This window comes from Typopeltis vanoorti, chromosome 2, assembly GCF_054136105.1.
Source record: "Typopeltis vanoorti isolate ZY-2024b chromosome 2, IOZ_Tvanoo_1.0, whole genome shotgun sequence".
NCBI classification, from domain to species: domain Eukaryota; kingdom Metazoa; phylum Arthropoda; class Arachnida; order Uropygi; family Thelyphonidae; genus Typopeltis; species Typopeltis vanoorti.
Genome location: NC_143550.1, coordinates 131225122 through 131246530, shown reverse-complemented (window position 1 = coordinate 131246530; position 21409 = coordinate 131225122). Strand labels below are relative to the sequence as shown.

Below are 21409 nucleotides of genomic sequence, written 5' to 3'. Positions count from 1 at the left end.
TATCTACTTTATTATCTTCATTTACTGGGAAATCTACTTGATGTGAATCAAGAACTCCTGGATTCTAAAACAAAAGTTTGTAATCTGCATTTAGAATCTTCAGATATTTTATTTGGCATCGAGAACAGTTTCCTTGTGTGTATCGTCAGTCATCTACCCAAATAGCTTCATCTTCAAATAATTTAGCAATTTTTTGAAGTAATTACTCTATACATGAAGGATATATTTTTCTCCCATGTCACCTTTATCATCTCTAATTCCATTTACAGCACTCATTCCTCCATTCTGAGCTTTTTCAACAGCACCCACAATATATTGCCACCTTCCTGATATTTATTTTCTGTGTTGTTGTTGGAATGCATTGCCTGAAAATGTGGTGAGTGTGAAAACTATGAATTGGTTTTACACAGAGACCCACAGTTTGTTATAAGAAGGTTGTTATAAGAAGTCTTTAGTGCATTTTTAATTTTATACATTCCAGATACTTTGCTTAGACAGATCATAGAAAAGCATAAAGAATTTAGACTGCCTGTGGTAATATGTTTCATAGAATACTCTACAACTTTGTTCACCATCTGATTGTATATAAAGAACGAATCTGATCGGATGTGAACGATTTAGTTTCTGACACGTAAACAAGTTCCTCAGGTGACATCACAAGAAACCTAATATGAATAAAAAAATTCTAAGATATTTCGTAAGCTGTCTGGGTTCACTTCGACATTTTCCTTCTGCAGGTGATTTTGTTGACGAGTCTTCGTGGGTAGCCGTTCAAGTACAGATTATTAGATATCATCTTTTACAGGAGTACAGTACTGTACTACTGTACTCCTGTTTGTGAAAAGAAATATAGTATCTCTTCACAAACAGGAAATTCTGGTTATTCCATTCTGGTTATTTTAGTGTACAAGACAAATTATTCCAACAAGTTGAAGAAATGGCCATGGGTAGTCTTGTCTCTCTTGCCCTTGCAAATTACTACATGGAGCATTTTGAAGATCGTCTCCTTAAAGATGTTTCTCTTAAACCTACAGCATGGTACAGATATGTAGATGATGTATTTCTAATATGGAAAGGTTCATCATCAGATTTAAAACTATTTGTTCCAAAAATAAGTAAGATTCATCCGAGAATTCAGTTTACTTTAGAACAGTGGCAGCTCATGGTTTGAAATCATGGGGTTGCTGCAACTTTCAAAATATACATACACACTGTAAGTACAGTGTATACGTGTTTGGGTAAAATATCAAAATTATGGTAAAAATTTTAAAAAAAATTTAACATGAAAAAATATTGTTTGCTATCAATAAAATTATACAGTTTAGTATAATTCAAAATTACTTAAAAATAAAATCCATTATCATAACCCTAATAATGTTCTAAAATAAAAACTATTAACAAATGTTATGTCTTTAATTGTAATGTCCAAATATTTAAAGAGACAGAGTAAACATGATTAACACTACAAACACTCTACTACTGGCGCAAACTGCATATAAACAACAGTGGAACCGTGGGACTGAGAGTGCCGCATTATGCTAATAGCTCGTATCTCACCATGACGTACATATGCTTTAATTACAATTAAAGGAATGGATTTACAATTTTTGGACATTACAATTAAATCCTTTAATTGTAATGTTCAAACAATGTCCTCACTATGATGTGCATATGCTTGCACACTGTGGTAAACACAGTGCTGCTGGTGTCCTTTGCCCTCCTAAGTGCTACAAGATGGATTTTTATTATTTTTTATACAAAGTAAGAGAATTGTGTAGGATTGTTGATGATAAAATTAAATATTACAAGCAAATATAAATAAATTATATTTATATATTGAGAAAAATTGGGGGTGCTGCAGTTCCGCAGTGCCTATGCACGAGCCTCCCCCTGCTTTAGAAGAACAAAAAAACAATGAACTAGTTTTTTTTTTTAAATATTTTAATCCTTCATCAACCAGATGGTAGTTTAAAATTTTCTGCTTTTAGAAAGGAAATTCATACTGATAATTATATCCATGCTAATTCTGATCATCATCCTAGCCAAAAGATCAGAACTATGCTCATAATATTTCCTCCACTGAAGACCCTTTTACAGCAGGAATTATATGAAATCTGCTTTTATGAAAAATGGCTTTAATTAATCTTTTATTAAGAAAGTCTTTAACAACTTTATACAACCGATCACTAACCTGAAGATATAAGTCAAATTCTACTTCCTTTATATTAAATCTCAGCCAGACAGTTTTTTGGAAGACAACTTAGCTGTTAAATAGAAGTAGATTCCTCATAGAGTGCTTATATAGAATTGTGAGACCTTTCTATACCAACCGAACTTAAACAGATCTGATGGCCTTTGGTTATCCCCTTTATAGGAAATATTATTACATCATTTTATGTGAATTCCTGATTATTATGTTGTAATTTTTTAATTGGGAATTTTACTGACCATTTGTTGTCCTGTTTATGCTGTTTGAAAGTGATTCTGTAATTGTAATTTTATATTGTTTCCATTTTCATTGTACTGAGGATGCCTATGATACACAGGTGAAAAGTTTACAACTATTAAATTTATTTCACGTAAGTTTTAGTTTCCGTGTTTCATTTTTCTGAGTTATTATGATGTAACATTACTTATTAAGTGACCATGTATCTTTTACCTATGAAGTGACTACGTAGCAAATTGAAATCAATAATATTGATTTCAATTTTTAATGGAATTTGTGCCATTATCACAATTATTTTACACAAGTATTCAGAAGAATATAGTAATTTTATTATTGCAAATAATTCAACCCGAAACTGACTCATCATCAGCATGATCACAAGGTGAAGTACAACAAGAATGGTAATGCTATTTACAGCATTACCATTCTAAACCAGCTGCTGGATTCCACCTAGTGGGTAATTATAATAAATAAGATAGCAGTTAAGGCCTAAATTTAAAATTAAGTGATTTGAAATAAAATAAAATTTAATTATATAATGAAATGACACAGTATTGTATTTAAAAATAAATAAAATATTTAAATTAAATGGGGGGACATTATTGCTTGCTGTTTATGAGGATGAAACTCCCAAATTTTGGCAATAGAGACAGTTATTCTGATTTAAATTTGGATGGCATAGAAGTGCTTCAGCACTCTCTTTAAATAACTGCTCAAACCTAAACTTGCACAGATGTAAAAGGCAAGTGTTTGACCATTGGATATCATAGTCAGTGTCCACACCATGCTGAGCAAGGCCAAATTTTTTTCAGGTTTATTGTTATTAATATAAGATTGGTGTTCTTGTCATTTTTCAACAGAACATCCTGTTTGTGACTACAAGAACACCAATCTTATATTAACAACAATAAACCTGAAAAATCTGGCCTTGATCAGCATGGAGTGAACACCGACCATGATAACAAACAAATGTTTGCATGTGAATACTGTTATTGTTATCAACAATTTTTATTTGTATTAACAGATTGTGAAGAGATTTCATCTTTTTTTAATTTATGTTTTGCAATAGTGCATAAGCTCCTATTAGATTTGCTTGATCTAGCCATCTGTTTTGTATGCATATAACAACTATGTTCTTGCAGATTGTCTTAAAATTTCTATTTATGATCTTGACTAAAATTGTCAAGACATTTCAGTTCTGGTTTAAATCACACCATACTTTTGCTCCTAAAATTAGGCAAAATAATTCCAAATACTACAAATTTATATTACAAATGACATTAAAGTGAACCTATAGCATTTGAGCTAAAACTGTTCTGTATGTATTGATCTGCCTAGATAATGGACATCACTATGAAAGAGTGGAATGGTATTTCATTTTTGAAAATTATTAAACTGATAATGATGTTCTAGCATTTTACAGTTATTGTGTTATAAATAGGCTGGGTTGTATTTCTCATATAACACAGTTAGGCTTTGGCTAACTGTATTAGCCAAAACCTCTCTCCATAGCCATCAGTCCAAAGTCCTGATATTGTCTTAGTCACTTGATTCTGGACCCTCTCCAATGTCTTCACATCACACTGAAAACTAGGTGACCAGATTTGAGTACAATAGTTCAACTGTGGTCTGACCAGTACTTTATACAGTGGCACAACTGCTTCCTTATCCTTACATGTTAGAGTACTTCTTATGATGAGCAGCCTCTGCACCACTAGCAATATAATGTCTTCTAAACTTCAGTCTACTCTTAACCATCACTATTAAATCTCTAATCTCATCCACTTTGTGCAGTGTGGCACCATCGATATAGTACACAGCCTCATATTTCTACACTCCAAAATGCAACACCTTGCACTTGTTGATATTAAAACTACAACTCCCCACTCCTTTGTCCAAGTAAAAAGTATATTCAAATCTTCCTGAAGGGAATTAACATCAGCAGTGCCACTTATAATTCTTCCCAATATTGCATCATCAGTTATATTATAAATGACAAGAAATTATAATTTTCATGTTTTAATCCTTTACCTAAGTATACTGCAAACCAAAGTTTGTGAATGAAGTATCTTCATGATTAGTTTACTTGCATACAAAGGCTGGTGACTTCACATCAATTGCTTCAATATGCCATAATGCAAAGCACACTTCCTTTTGGATGTCTATATATTGCTGTGCATTTTTATGTGACTCATCCCATAACACATAGTAATATACTTATCCAAAAGGAAGTGCATTATGGGATAGAGGCAGTTGATGTGAAGTCAGCAGCCTCTGTATGCAAGTGGACTAGTTGTGTAGATGCTTTTCATGTAAACTTTGGTTTGCAGTATGCTAGAGTAAAGGATTAAAAGAACTTTGAAGTTTTACCACTGTATCACAAACACAATTCAAAAGAACTCTGCATTCGTGTATTTAAGATTCAAACTAAAAACATATTCCTATTTGCACTACCTATTCAGCACACTGTTTTAACTAAGAATGATTCTTGAAGATACTTCACATACAAACTATGTTTTCTTACATTTGGATGAAGGATTAAATAAGAATGTATGTTAGCATCTTTAACTTAATTTATAACCAAGTGAAAAAAACTTTCAACAGCTAGTTCTAATTTAGAGTATTTTAATAAGGTGTTACATATTTTCATTGCTTGTGTATGCGAAATATGACTTCTGCATTACTTCAGCCTTCTATCTCTTCTGGGGTCTGACTTCCATTGATCCTGGAGAGTAGAGCAGTTCTGCTTGGTGGAAGGTTTTTGCCTGTCACCGAGCAGAGCCATTGATGAGTTTCTGTCCCATTGTGATTCAGGGCAGGAGTGAAATGTTTAGTAGAGACTCTTTAGGGTCACTCAGTGAGATTTAGTTATCTTTTTGATCACTCGGAGTTTTTGGAGAGAGAGAGAGAGAGAGAGAGAGGCACCTTCTGCACTTTAACAGTACCTCAATAAAGGTGAAAACCTCTGAGTAGTAGCCTTTCCCATGATGCATAGCATTACACAAAATAATGTATACTGTACTTTGCATTATGGGATACTAAGACAGTTAATGTGAAGTCACTTGCTTCTATATAAAAGTAGCCTAGTTGTGAAGATACTTCAGGTGCAAATTTTTTTTTATTACACTTGGATAAAGGTTTATACAAGAATATAATTTTTTGGCATCTTTAATGTAATTCTGTAATTAGTAGCACAGCCTAATGTTATGTAGAACAGAATATTATGCCTTTTATTGGAAACAAGACCTATGTTCAGCTCTCATGATGAAAGGAATCTGTATAATGGGTTTTTTCAATTGAAGGTGAGGTAGGAACTTGGGTTTTTTCATTCCTGTGTACAGGCAAATGAGCCTTGAGAATACCTGCAATTTACAGACAAATAATACCATTGTTGGTGAACAGTAGATGGCATTGATTGTAGTATTCACAGATGGTAGGGTCATTGTGTGTAGTTGGCGAATTAAGTAGTAAGAGAGTGGTGACCTATGTAGTAGAGTAGTGCCCTCCTGTGCGAGTCCCTGAACTCCTTGGAAGTGTCATGATAATAATAAACTCAAAGGGTGGGGTGGGGGATGTACAGCTTAGTTATTACTTATTCAAAGTGCTGAATAAGCGTTTCAAACAGGATCATCCTTTTAATGCATGTGTTGAAAGTGTTTTCACTTGGTGATACTATAAATTAAAGATGCCAAGAAATTATATTCATAGTTTAATTCTTTATCCAAGTGTAAACAAACAGTTTTTCTGTGATGAAATAGTCATGACTTGGCTACTTGTATATAGAGGCTAATGACTTCACATAAATTGCCTTAGTATCCCATAATGCAAAGCATGCCTCTTTTGGACATGTCGATTGTTTTGAATGAATCCATACCAGTTTTGGCCTTTATTGAGATCCCATCAGTGGGAGCACAACGTTGAAGTAATGCAAGTAATGGAGTAGCAGATGTCCGAAAGGGAGTGTACTTTGCATTATTGGATGATATCTCAGTTAAGGTCAAAACAGCTCTAGGTTGTGGCACTTCTCATAATGCATAGTATTTCACATGTCCAAAAGGGAGGGATGCTTTGCATTATGTTGGAAGTTTATTTTGCACTTGGTTAGACTATAATAAATTTAGTTTAATCCTTTATCCAAGTGTAAGCAAACAAAGTTTGCGCCTGAAAATATCTTCAGGACTGAGGTAAGGTGGTGCAACTCCGAGCAAAGGTGGACCAAGCTCTCATCACTCCTTGTCTCAGTATCTCCCATAATGCAAAGCACATCTCCTTGCGGACATGTATACTGCTATGCAACACCAGGCAACTCCGAGCAAAGTTGGGCCAAGCTCTCATCACTCCTTGTCTCACACTCCTCACCGCAAGGAGTGATGAGAGCTTGATCCACCTTTGCTCAGAGTTGCCTGGTGTTGCATCACCTTACCTCAGTCCTGAAGATATTTTCAGGTGCAAACTTTGTTTGCTTACACTTGGATAAAGGATTAAACTTAATTTATTATAGTTTAACCAAGTGCAAAATAAATTTCCAACATCTTTCTCTAAATCCAGAGTAATTCAGTATTAAGGTGGTACACTTGTTGGCAACTTGTATAAATAAATATGACCTCTCCTATTGCTTCTGCCTTAATATCTCCATGTTTGGGTCTGCCTCCCACTGATGAGACCTCAATAAAGGTCTAAACCGGTCTGGGTAGTGGCCCTTCCCTTAACCTTCCAACCGGCCAGTGTGGATGAAATATTTAACGCTCCCTAGCTTTTTTCATGGATCAAAACTTCGTCGGCATTCTACCTTTTATCATGCCATTATCTTCCTCCGCCGTTAATCTCGTTACGACTATTCCATAGCCATTAGTGGATTAACTGTTGCTGAGTGACCTTTGTGTCCCCTCCCCCTGTCTTTACGTCTATTTCATTTACTGTCCTAAGTTATTTGACCTTTCTTGCCTCTAAAATGATTTATTGTATCTCTTCCCAAAAACTGAAATGAATTTCACATGTGCAAAAAAAATCAATCCTGAAATGACCACTGATTAGCTTTTGCAATGAATCTATTTAGTGATAGTAAATTTGGTGTATTTTATTCTACAAATCAGTGCACCGAAGAGTTGCACTGATTGTTCTTTCACTTTACGTATAATAATTGAATAATTTTTTTTTGAATTTTAGAATTTTCAAATGTTTGCTTTGAAAATATTATGTCAAATATTTATATTTTTAAATGATATTTATTGAAATAAATATGTCCTTTTTCTTTCGTTTCTATCCAAATAGCATTATATGGATCATCACAGTTCAGATTTAGATACAATTTTTTGTTATTCATAAAGATAAAATAAAAAAAAAATGTTAAAATGCTAAATTGCATTACTAGGTTTCCGATCATGTCTTTTTGGTTTCAAAAATTTATGTCTAATGATATTTTAGCAGTGATTCTTCACCTTCGTCGTTTATTTATTTATTTGTATTATGCATATTACGATAATATCTAGTGCATAACCTCATAGATATGTTGAAAATATAATGTGAAAAATATCATATACGGAATGATTCAACATTTTTGTTCATTTTGAAGATTTTCTAATGCTTCCCCCCCCCCTCCTTATTCTCTCCTGGAACTCAATTGCATAACTACTCTAAATTTCTATACAGGTTTGAAAGCTTTTCTAGACAGCATTCAAAATCAATTACTTCATTTTACCATTTTAATAATAGATATACGGCAATCAGATTGTATCGTGAAGCTTCTAAATCTGTTCTATTTATTTGCAATCTAAACCCAGCTGTTCTACTGTCCGCTGAAATTATGTGAAATTTTAGAAATAATATACTATATTTTCACCATGCAAAATTGTTTGCACACAAAAGAAAGTTCAGTAGTATTATTTGTGTTTGTTTTTCTTTAAAAAAATCTAAATATTACTTCTGCTGCTGGAAGCTATTTCTGAAATAATCTACGTCTTCTAAATACTTGGTAATATCCTCTTAGCTGGAGGAAAAGTTGAAAGCTTATTACTCTCAGTGCTATTGAGAAGAAAGGGGAGAACACTAAAGTGCCTCAGGCCGTAGTGCAGAATATGTCAAGAATGTCTTGTTTCCTTTTCGATTGTTGATTACCTATATCCTAACAGAAATACTGATATTTCGTTTACATGCTTATACATTATTTATGCCAAAATAATTGCTTAATTTATAATGATCAGTTTCACTTTTATTATCAAAAATTAGAAATGAAATCATACAATTATCTTGAAAAAGAGGATTTGAATTATTTTCAAAGAAAAGGTGCATATGCGTTTCATAATCTTCTTTTTTTTTGGGGGGGGGTATAGACCTAATCAATCTGCAGATATTTCAGATAATTTATTTCATAAATCGTTCGCAAGACAGCTGTTACAAACGTAAATCACTTGGGGAACATACCCATTCATTTTAGTGTAAAATAGTAGCAAAGCTTCAGTTACTTTAGATATGTAATCTAGAAGAAAATGTTATGTCTGCTGAGATTAGAATCTTAATCGATTCTAATAATTTTTATAATTTTTCTGACATGATTTCTCTATTCGTTATAATGTAACCAATTTCCAGTATTTTTCCCTCCTGCAGACTTCATGTTATATGCAGTGATTTCTTCTTTGTACTACAAGAAAAAAAATCAGATAACAGGAGAAAAATATGTAGTATTTTCTTTTCCAATGGCTGAATTTACAATGTTCTTTCTTTGTGTTTTGAAGAGAAAGTGCAAATGACTTTTTTCTTCCTATTTTTGCCATTATAACATCTCATATAATTATAAGAGTGACATTTTACTGTTTTTCTCCCACACGAGAAACAGAAATAAGGTAGTAATAATATTGTTGATTCTGCCAAACTTCACTGTAGCAGAAATTTTTATTACAAAACTGTAATATATATATATATATATATATCTCCGAAACAAGAAATTCGGAACCCATATCACATCAATGTTGAGTGTTGGCAAGGTGAAAATGTTCCCGTTATTATTTATATATTTCTTTTATTAACTAGGGGGGCTATGCCCAACCCCCTGTGTTCCGGCATGATAGGCCAGTTCTCCTTTAATTGTGATAACTCAAAAGGGGGTTTTGCCCCTGAATTCTGATGACTCGAATTTTGAAGACTCGACACTCAGGGTAGCCCCTGAGTTTCAAAACGTTTCGATAAACATGACATAAAAAGGTTTATCATTTTATATATATATATAGGGTAGATTTTATTTCATTATTTTTTATTGTTTTGATGAAATACTTTACCTGGAATACTCTCTTTCCAGTTTCTCTGTGTCATAAAAAGAACTTAAAAATTAGCCTTCAAGATGAAAAAAAACAGTGCATTCGGGTATCCCTCTATCAATATTTGTAGTCCTGAAAAGGACTGTTTTGATGGTCTTGAAAACAAACATTTTTTATTTCATACTGTTTAGAATTTAAAATTCTTGAACAGCGTGGAACATCTTGAAGCAAGGGTAAACACACAAAGCAGTTTTACACTCAGGGCACCAGATTTTTGTTTCCTTTCTGATATTTTTTTATTACATAATATTTGCGTGCAGTTTTTTTTTTATTAGCCGTTGGTGGTAGATTTTCAGGATAATGGTTAGAGTTGGCAGGATTTCCTGTTTTTCTGCTTGCTGAAGAAGGTGCATGTAGCTGCTGATTGCACCTGTCGACTCCACCCATAGTGTCGTTATATGCACACACAGCAATGGGTTTTTCTTTCTTCAAACCATGCTTCTCCATGGATTCCGTTGATGGATTGTGCAAGGAAGACAGCAGAAAAACATCTTTTTTGTCTTTCCAACGTAGTGCAAAGACTTTCCCTTGCTGATAAGTTCGGATTTCCCCCTTCGATAGCTTTCCTGAAGCCAGATCTGGAGGCATATCTCGCCTTTTTGCATTTACAGTACCATAACTATCTGTATGATGCTGTAAAAGCAAATCAGCGAGTTCAGGACACATATATAGTAATTATCCGTTATAATACAGTAACTTTTCCCCAGTAAAGGGTCTAGTAACTGCATTACTACATGCATCGACAAGGGGAGATCCAAATATTTATCATGCTCGATTACAGTTTGCTTTCCCGTATAAGGTTTGAAATCCCAAAGATATTCACTTTTCGATTCGCAAAGCATAAAAAATTTTACTCTGTACTTCGCTTTTTTTTGGGAATATACTGCTTACATTTCAGTCCACCTTTGAATGGCATAAGGCTTTCATCGATACTCAAGTCTCTCTCTCAGGAATGTAGAGTGATCTACATTTCTGATGGATTTTCATCAGAAAAGCATAAATTTTTTTGAGGACTGGGCAGGGATGTGTTGCCTGATTGTATTCTTCATTATTCTGAAAATGCAAATACTTCATGATGAGACTGAATTGTTTTTCAGTCATAACATCACAAAACATTGGCGTGTTCAGAATCCAGTCTGTAGACCAATACATTTCGAGAGCGAGCTTTCGAAATGTATTTCGAAACTACAGGTTTTCCACTTTCTTTATTCTGATATTGCATTTGAAGGATGACAGTGATTTTAAATGTTAATTTCACCTATATCCAAATATCACATAATTTCCTGATTTATAATAATCAGGAAATATGTATATTGTCTGATTTATAATTTGCTAATTTATAATAATCACCACATAGTTTCAGTATCGAAAAATTAAAGTTATGTGGAACAATTACTAGAGAAAAATAACGAATTAAATAAAAACTGTACCTATGTTTCATAACAGTTTTTGGGTGTTTGATAGTAATGCAACTGGGGGGGGGTTAAACTATCAGAGGTGAAATAAAGTTCAATTCTATTGTAAAAATATGGAAATGAAATTTCACATTTGATATACATATTTTGAATGATAAAAATAAGCAAATGTATTGCTTACTTTAAAAATTGAGAATAAAATATCTGAATTATGCAGAAAATATAAATTTAAATCGTAACTGTTAATTTCATTTTGTAATGACCAATTATACAAGGAAACCAAGAAAGTGAAAGTACAGATTACTATACAACATAAAGAAAAAATTTAGTAATTTGATTAAAGAATTTCATGTTATTCTCTATAAAGCAAAGTTGCTCAAGCGTGTCCTAAAGGAAACGTGTAAAGTATTATTCGATTTCGATGGTTTCGTATAAAAATAATATAATCTGGAACGTCGGCAGCCGGTTTTCTTTTCTTTTTTTAAAAGAATATTTCAAATAATTATCGTGAATTAATTTCTTCGAGAACAAAGAAAAATCTTTGTCTAGTAAGCGATTAGAAAAAATTAGCGCAAAAAAAATAAAAAATTAAATTAGTTCTCCAAGGTAAGGCAATATTTAAGTGAAGAAATTATGCAAGACCTTTATTTTGTCTAGAAGTTAAAATTGTATTGTACAATAAAAAGAGAAAACAAAAATATAAATAATTTCTCTATTTTTAGTCTATCATATATAACTAAAATCCAGTTAACCAGCATGGAACAAGAAAGTCCGTTTCTTGTTATAGGCAACTGAGAGGCAGCTACGAATGGGAGATAATCCGATTAGCCATTCTCGTCAGCGTGAGAGTTTATCACACCTTCTAATTGACATGACAGTCAAATTGCACTTCTTATCCAGGTTCTTTAAACAGGTGGGACGTTCTAGCCGGTAGGGAGGTTAATGCATAGCAGTATACATGTCTGCATGTTCAGATTACTTTGGAAAGACAACTTCTTTTTTTTCAGGTGCAAAAACGAAACACTTTTAGGAAAAATTAATAGAAGCATCCATGGAATTACTGCTGACCTACCTTGAAATCGAATGATGGCTTGTTCAAAACACAGTTATGCAATATTGAAACCAATAAGAATCTGACATATTAGCTTGGTTGCTTTTATTTGTGGCTTGTTTCTCTCAGAATTAGGACATATTTATTGAGTTGTAGTCAGTGGAGCTATAAGGGGCTCGCACGAGCCCTTTGTTAAATTTTTCTCAAATTTGCAAGCCCTTTCTTGTTTAATAATCTGGTAGAACTAGAAAATACCACCGTGGAATGTATACATACTCCTTTAAATTCATATGGATTTTCTGATAACTATATATAAAAAATCATTTTATTGCATTTTGTTCTGATGGAGCTAGTGTAATGTTAGGAAACAAATCAGGTGTTGTAGTCAAACTTCTGCAAAAATTTCCCAACGTTGGGATTTGGCATTGCGCTCATTGTATACACTTAGCATTAGACAATTCAATAAAAAACATTAAAGAAATAAATCATTTTGAAACATTTATGGATAAATTATATGCTTTTTATCATCAATCACCAAAAAATCAACGAGAATTAAATACGCTTGTAAAAGACCTTGGTATCAAAATTTTAAAGATTGGCCGTGTGTTTGGACCACGATGAGCAGCTTGCAGTTTACGAACAGCTCTTGCTTTGTGGTGAAATTACCCAGCTTTACGCAATTTTGCATCGAACAATAAATATAAGGGCTTTTTAAACTGACTTCTCAATTTGGAATTTTTTAAAAGATCTAGCATTAATGATTGATATCCTACGAATTATCATATCTGTCAGAAGCGCTACAAAATCACAATATAAGTATTATAAGAGCTAAATTAGGCTTTTTTTTGTTCGACGATGCGAGCCCTTTGTTAAAATTTCCATAGCTCACCACTGGTTGTAGTATCTGTATAGTATAATAACTTTAAGTTAATGTAAATACCTAAGTATTTACATTAACTTAAATTTCAGTACTGTTAAGCATTTAATGAAATAGGACCTGAAAAACTGTATGTACTGCATGCAAAATTTAAAATAAAGTGTTAATTTTTTTTTTTTTTAACATTTGTTAACTGTTTATTTGTCTTTTTAGGATGTATACAAAATTTCTTGAAGAATTAAATGATTGGGCTCTTAGTGGAGTCAACCATACTTTAGAAGGTAATGGAGGACCGGACTGTGTGAATTTTCTTTCTCCGGTGCGTCGTATTTTGGAAACTTGTTTAGCTTGTACTGTGGCAGTTATATGTTGTTGCTGGGGATATACAACATGCCATGTACCTCCTGTTCCCAAAGTAGAAAGGCAGGATCGAGGTGGTAAAAGGGCATTGCTTGTACTGATGTGTCTTGTTTTTGGTATAGAAATAGGATTCAAGTTTTCATCTAAGACTGTGATATATATACTAAACCCTTGTCATGTAAATACTGTGATACAGGTAATTTTTTATATGTTTATGACTATTAAAGTAAATAAAATTTAGGTTTCACTTAAAGCACCTTAATTTTTCTTTTGCAACAGTGTCAATACTGTTTTATGTTTACTATTCACAACTAGAAATAGGTATTTTTATTTTTGTAATGTGTTGTTGGTAACATGAATAAATCTGGATTTTCACTCTATAATAGAACGAGTTATAACAACAGAAGCCTAATGTATTATAATGTACATCATTAGACAGTAATCTACTATTTAACTGAACTTGAATAATGATCCTTCAGTTAGCCAGCCAATCTACCTATTTCTGGATGTCAGCCAGTGTGCAAGGGTCAACGTTGTACAATACCATGTAATTGTACCTTTATATATCCGACCCTTCAGTTATCAGAATGTACAGCTGTCTTCCTACTGTGGTCAGGTAAACAGTAGATTACTGTATTATATTACCATATATCTCTCTAGGAACATAATACATAGGTCATTCATATCAATATATTGTATTCAAGAAATAAGCCATATATACAAAGAAATATGTAAATATGACAGTTGCCCAAGTCATCATTACAGATGCATCATAGTCTGAATTAACATCCAGTGCACTAATATCTCATAAGAAACCAGTGTAATATTTAAATTAAGGCATGGTGAGAGAGTAAGATCAAAGCACTGGAAATTCTTATGATCACCACAAACATCATACAATTTTACATGTGGATTTCTTGAAACTATAGTGAATTTTTTTTAAAAATTAAGAGTATTAGATAGTGATTTGAAGCCAAAAATTTTTCACTGTTGTAACTTTCTGTGGAATTTTTTTTTTCTCCTTCTCTTCCAGAAAAGCTTCATTTGACATAATGAATATGTCATTAGTTTCTGGTATAAAACTTTAATGAACATACATGGTACTTTTAATAGTTCCAGTACAATTAGCATTTGTTTTCTATTAACATTTCTGAACTGGTGTGGTGGATGTAAGGGCTCTTTTGCATGTGTGTGTGTGTGTGTGTGTGTGTGTGTGTTGACAATCTGATCCATGAAAGATTGAAAAACCACAGTATATTAGTCATGGTTAAGTAAAGTATGAGATAATAGATAATATGTGAATCTTTGCTGTAGAGACCAAACATGTCTCTTGTTCTACCTGTATGCCAGGTCTCTAATAAGTAAGATAACATGCTCATGATGGGACTACTGCTGATAATCATCCACCCCTTTTAAATTTGATCAGCTCTTTGCTGTCTTCTGAGGAAGTCCAGATTGCCTAAATTCATCTCTAACTTGATCTTCCTTTGAGTCACTTCTTATGCATGTTTATTTTAAATGCCTCTCTGACTTTTTAATTTACCATTTTTTGTCATTTTATCATACGATTATGAGAGAGCATAGATTAGTGTTGGTGACAGTGAGGTAGAAAGAAAAAAAAATGTTTGTGTTAACCTCCCAACTGGCCAAAGTGGATGAAATACTCAGACACCTTAGGATTTTTAATGGATTAAAACTTGAAGCAGCATTCTGCCTTTTATCGTGTAATTACCCTTCTCGGCTGTTAATCCATCATTAGTGGATTGACTTAATAGTAGAGCCATCATTAGTGGATTGACTTAATAGTAGAGCCATCATTAGTGGATTGACTGTAATGGAGCAACCTTTGTGTCACATCACTAAAGTATGCCGTTTTACTTGGTTTTTCCTTCATTGTCCTTTGATATTTGAGCTTTTTCTGCACAATTATTATGTCTATTCCTAAAGATAAAAACAAATTTCACATGCTTGAAAATAATCTATTCTGAAATGTGACAAGAGATCACCTTAGCAATGAATTTATTTAGTAACAGTGAATTTGCCATCTTTTATTCTTCAAATCACTGCAATGGAACAATTTGTTCTTTCATTTTAATGGCAATATTGCCAAAATTATTTTTGCTATTTTCAAATGCTTACATTGAAAATCATTGTTAAATGTATATAAATAACCATGTTTTCAAGTAGCATTTATTGAAATAAATAGGAAAGTTTGTTTTCTTTCCTTGCAAAATATTATATGGATCATTATGCTTCAGTTTTAGAAACAAGTTTTTCTATTTTTATGATGATTAATAATCATCAAAACAAATGGAACAGCCGACTGGATTGATAATCATCAAAATAAATAAATAATCTCTAATCTTCACAAAAATGGCGCAGTCGACCTACAGGATTGGTTGTGACTTAATTTTATTTTAGAATCCAGAAATTGACTCAAGTAAAATGGCTACAGGAAATAGTAATTCTAGTTGTGAAGTTTCTTCAGTTAAAGATGAGGAATTTTTTAATATGCTGAAAAGATTAGAGATTTAGGAAAATGATCAGATTTCCATTTGTTAATTATAGTTTGTAATTAATTATTGGGTAAAGCCAAACTTCTTAAGCATATCCCCTTTATTGAGAGACACTGACAGTTATGTGAATTTAAAAGATTGCTAATATCAGAATTTTCAAGTATGGGAGAATTAGGGCCTAACATTTGGAAAATTCATCATTGCTTCCAAGGTAATAGGGTGTCTGTTTCAGAGTATTACCACAGGCTTTGAAGCATTGCTCATGAATCTGTTTTATCTGAAGAGAAATCCTCTTTAGAATGGTTACTGTTTCATCAGTTTAGGCATGGCCTTAAAGATAACTTGAAAGAAACAGAATACAAGAAAAAGGTTAAAAATCTTGAACAATGTTTTCAGCTTGTTAGGGAAAAGGAAGAGAGAGATATATTTTATTCCACAAACAAACAGGTAAAGGGGTGCTTAAGGGTCAAAGCTGTATAACTGAGAGGAGACCTCCACATAGCCTTTAAAGAAATGCAGAGAACCGACCAGGGCTTCTGACCTAATGTCCAATCCTCACCTTATCGTGGTGCACCTTATTGGGTATCTACTTGGATACTGAACGAATGAGGATGGGCTGGCAATTTGGGATTTAGCCGACCAAATTGTATTCTTATTGGTTAAACCAAAATAAAAAATGATGGTACAACATGACAAAATTTCATGCCGGCTGGGGCATCGCCCGGTTAAACAAGGCCCCCATTGTTTTCACTAGGGAACCAGGGTGAACAGCGAAAAGTCAGCTACTGGAACAAATCTGAAAACAAACCCCAACTCAACATCACCAGAGTTAAAGATCGGTACTATCAACATAAGAAGCCTGAATGACAAAGAAATGGAGCTAGCTGAGGAATTAGATAAGTACCAGATCGACATAATAGGGGTGACTGAAACAAAAAAGACCAAAACGGGTGAGATCTTTCTGAGCAATAAATACAAAATGATATATTCAGGCAATGACAATCAAGGAAAAGAAGGAGTAGCCATAATATTCAACATTAAATATGAGGCTAATCTTCTTGAATGGCAGGCAGTGTCAAGTAGAGTGTTGTGGGCAAATATGAGAATGGGGAACTGGACAATGAGACTTATTTGTGCCTATGGTCCCACAGAAGGTTCTACTAAGCTAGAAGTGGAGGAATTTTTTGATGCTCTAAAAAAAGCAACTGACACAATGAAAAAGGAAAAGTTGGTCCTTGTTGGGGATCTAAATAGCAGAGTAGGAAATGATTGTCAGATATACAAAAATATTTTGGGAAAATTTGGAGAAAAGAGCAAAGCTAATAATAATGGCAAATATCTGTTGGATTTCTGCTCAGGACATGGACTGGTTATTACTAACACCATGTTCCAACATAAAAATGTGCACAAATTCACATGGAGAAAAGAGGCAAGGAATAAGAAAAGTCTCATTGACTATGTTATTGTCTCCCTGGTGCAGGACACCAGAGTGTACAGAGGATTTGAAATTGGAAGCGATCACTATTTAGACTTGAGGATGATAAAATTGAATTTCATATTGAAAAGAATAACATGTAAGAAAGTTTTAAAGCAAATAAAAGTTGAGCAGCTCTCAGATGTGAACTGTAGACTAACATACACAAAGATTATTCAAGAAAGAATGAAAGAATTTGAGAACAGGAACCAAACCTTAGAGATTCAGTGGCAAGCCTTGAAGAAAACCCTCATTGATTCAGCCAGAGAGGCATGTGGTGAGGTTGTCTGCATGGATAGAAAAATCAGAACTCTATGGTGGACATGGGAAGTTAAAGAGGCAGTGAAGGAAAAGAAGAAATCATATCAAAAGTTACTGGCAGATAAGTCAGCTTTTGCTCTTAGAGAATACAGAGACAAATGTAAGAAAGTGAAACATTGTGTAAAACTAGCTAAACAAAAGTCATGCGAGGACTATGGCAAGACATAGAAAATAAATATCAAGAAGGTGGTAAGAAATTCTGGAGGTTGTTGAAGAAGCTTAGAAACGGACTAAAGATTGCTGTAAAAGGAGTTAGAGATGATAAAGGTGACATGAAAACAGGAGAAAAAGATATCCTTGAAGTATGGAGTAATTACTTCGAAAAATTGCTAAATGAAACAAGCAGTGATAGCCCAGTGGTAAAAAAACACTCAACAGGCATACAGTCAGGGATACATATCCATACTTGAAGTAAAAAAGCCATCAAAGGCTTGAAATGTGGAAAGGCAGCAGGAGTAGATGATATTCGACCAGAAATGCTGAAGTATGGTAGTATAAAAGTCTTACAGGGGCTGCACTGCATAGTTCAGAAAGCCTGGACAGAGGGACAAATTCCTGATGATTGGAGTAGAGCTCTCATAGTACACATATATAAAAAGGGAAATAAAACTGCATGTGAGAATTACAGAGGTATTTCCCTACTGAGTGTTCCTGGCAGGATCTATGCAAATATACTTGAGAAACTGTTGAGAAGAATTGGAAGAAAAGCTGGGTGAAGAACAAGCTGGATTCAGGCCGAATGGAAGCTGACAGGATGAGATCTTCACTTTACGACAAATAGTTGAGAAAGCATGGGAATAAAACAAAGATCTGTATTTAAGTTTTGTCAATTTGGAAAAGGCATATGACAAGGTGCCAAGAGAGAAGCTATTTAATACGCCACAGTTATATGGTGTCAGTGGGGCATTATATCAAGCAATACTTAGTCTTTATTTGAGTTTTAAGTCAGCAGTTAGAATTGAAGGAAGTACAGGAAAATGGTTTAATGTTAAATCTGGTGTGAGACAAGGATGTACATTATCCCCTCTGTTATTCATTATCTATCTGGATCACATTATGAAAGAAATTGGTATTAAACATGATATCAAAATTGGAGATGTTAATGTCAGCTCTTTGCTTTATGCGGATGATGTTATACTTCTAAATAAATACGCTACAAGTTTGCAAGATTCCCTGACTAAATTGAATAACTGTTGTAATAGATATGGTGTGAAGATCACCAAAGAAGTGAAGAAGACAAAGACAATGAAAATAGGTAGAATTGTTGAAAATGTGAACTGTGTTGTGAACGGGGAACCTGTGGAAGAAGTAAAACATTTCAGCTACTTAGGCACGATTTTTAGTGAAGATGGTAAATTAAATATAGAAATAGACAACAGAATCAGCAAAGCTGGTATGGTGGGAAGTCAATTGAATAAATTCATATGAAATAAGAGAGAAAATAGTCAGAACACTATATTAGCTGTTATACAAGACGGTGTTCAAACCAATTTTAACTTATGGATCTGAGAGCCTGGTCAAAAGTAAAAAGCCTTTGCATGCCTGGAGTCTGTGAGGCCACATCTATGGCTGCACTTGCAACATCCAATGGAAATGTCACTGCTGCTCGGTCCAAATCCATCTTCACACTGGCAATGGTGGGGTGCTGTTTCTTGTAGGCTATGCTGTCAAGCTCTGACCACAATTTGAAGTCCAACGGATTCAGATCAGGACTTCCAGACTGCCAATCAGATGGAGGTGAATGTGCCCGACTGCATATCACCAACCATTATTGTATAATCCTCGCCTTGTGTGCAAGGACTGAGTCCTATTGGGGAGTCCACTGCCTACCATGAAACAAGGTGTTGTTTGGTGGCAGTACGATAGGTTCCAGCACGGTGTCTTGATACTTTGGCAGAGGTTTTGACCCCTTTCTAACAGAAATGCAATTTGGATGCCCCTTGATATGCCGCCCTCACGAAACCATCACTGGCATAGGACCTCTCTGTATCCTTGGACATATACCTGATTGTTTTCACTATTAAATGACTCTTCAGTGAAAATCTCTGTGAAGAGGATATCTGTCTGTTCTTCGCATACCACCGTAGAAGTGCAAGGAAAGACAGGAAGCAAAAAGTACAGGAGCAAAATTATTGATTCAGTGATTTGTGGGTGTGCAGAATAGAATGTTAGAGGAACTCTTGCCAGGGGAAAATATATAGAGTATAGCAAGGTGAGAATGTGGATAAGATAATAGTGACAGTTGGTATGAATGATCTGAGAACATGAATAGGACAGCAAGGGGTCTGAGGCTAATGTTAGAGATTGTGCCACAGAAAAGCATGAGAGGGGGGACAGTCAGCATATTGGTCAAATGTTGAAAAGGCGAGTAGCAATAATGAATGATGGGGAGAATGTGTTGAAAGAGTGATCTGGAATATGTGGATGCTTGGAGTTCATTCAGTGATAGAGTTGCATATAAGTGATGGGCCATATTTGAATATGGAAGAATGCATGCATCTTTAGAGAATGTTAGCACAAGTGGGTGGTAGGAGATAGGGAAACCTACCCTACCACTCTAGTAGAGTTGCCAGAACGGTAGAATAGGATAGTCATTTGGCATCACAAGATCAAGTGAAGTCTTGGGAGAAGAATAATAGGTATAGGAATATTGACAGTGCATTGTTTTTTTTCTGTATACAAATTCCAGGAGCATTGCGAATAAAAGCAGTGACAGTGTCATTCATTGACTCCATCTCTGAAGATTGTGGGTATCAAAACTTTTTTGTCAAAAGATGGTCCTGATATGCATAGAAAAAAAAAAGTATAGAATATTTTGAATAGGGAAGATAAATGTGGTGGTTGAATGTTACTTATGATATATGATAAGTTGTGTTTGTGTGTGTGTGTGTGGAGGTAAATTCCACTAATGGTTTTGAGAGCATATAGTGTGTGATGGAGGTGGGTAAGACAAGATATTTACTGGGATGTTCCTATAGACTGGAGACACAGAGTGAAGCACAGGAGAAGTTTAGGAATTTTAATTGCGAAGTACAAAAATTGTAATTTTTTATACTTATCATTATTTGTTATATATATTGTTCTCTACCTCTCTATCTTATATCTTAATATCTTGGCTACCATATATAACCTGGGTTTGACCCCCTAGGTATATTTCCTCTTCAGAAACTGGCAAATTTATATTTTAACTGCTCCAGCCAGCTTCCTATAACAAGAATATAATTCAGGCTCAGGGAAATATTCCTAGGTTTTAGGCATATACGTTAATCTAAATTCACATGCGAGCATATAGATCTCTGTTCCTTGCAGTCGTGACCTAAGATCTAATCTCTATTATATAATTTTCTAAACTCTTTCCCGCTATTTGGTTCGAATTTTATGTGGTAGGTTGACACTTTGAATTCAGGCAAGACTCAGTTTCAAGTAACAAAACATGTTTATTAATGCTAAATGACAGGTACAAATGTTGTATCAAGTTATCAAAACTTCTGAATTTCTAGCTAAGTTAATGTCTTATGCTTATCTATACAAACTGTTCAATACTAATCTGACTTTTTCACATGAACTAACATGCAAAATCATATAATACAAATGGATAATTTAAACAATGTTACACTCAAGTCAAGTTCCTTCATTCAC

At 34.0% G+C, this 21409-nt stretch overlaps 1 protein-coding gene across 1 annotated transcript in view; it reads left to right on the top strand.

The window, feature by feature from the left end:
* LOC150109435 (transmembrane protein 164) overlaps positions 1-21409 on the top strand; it is a 177982-nt gene that overhangs the window by 20027 nt on the left and 136546 nt on the right. Inside the window, exon 2 of the mRNA XM_090408187.1 lies at positions 13313-13655. Within this exon, the coding sequence (XP_090264313.1) occupies positions 13314-13655 (342 nt within the window). The 5' untranslated portion in view covers position 13313. The remainder of the gene's footprint in view (positions 1-13312; positions 13656-21409) is intronic.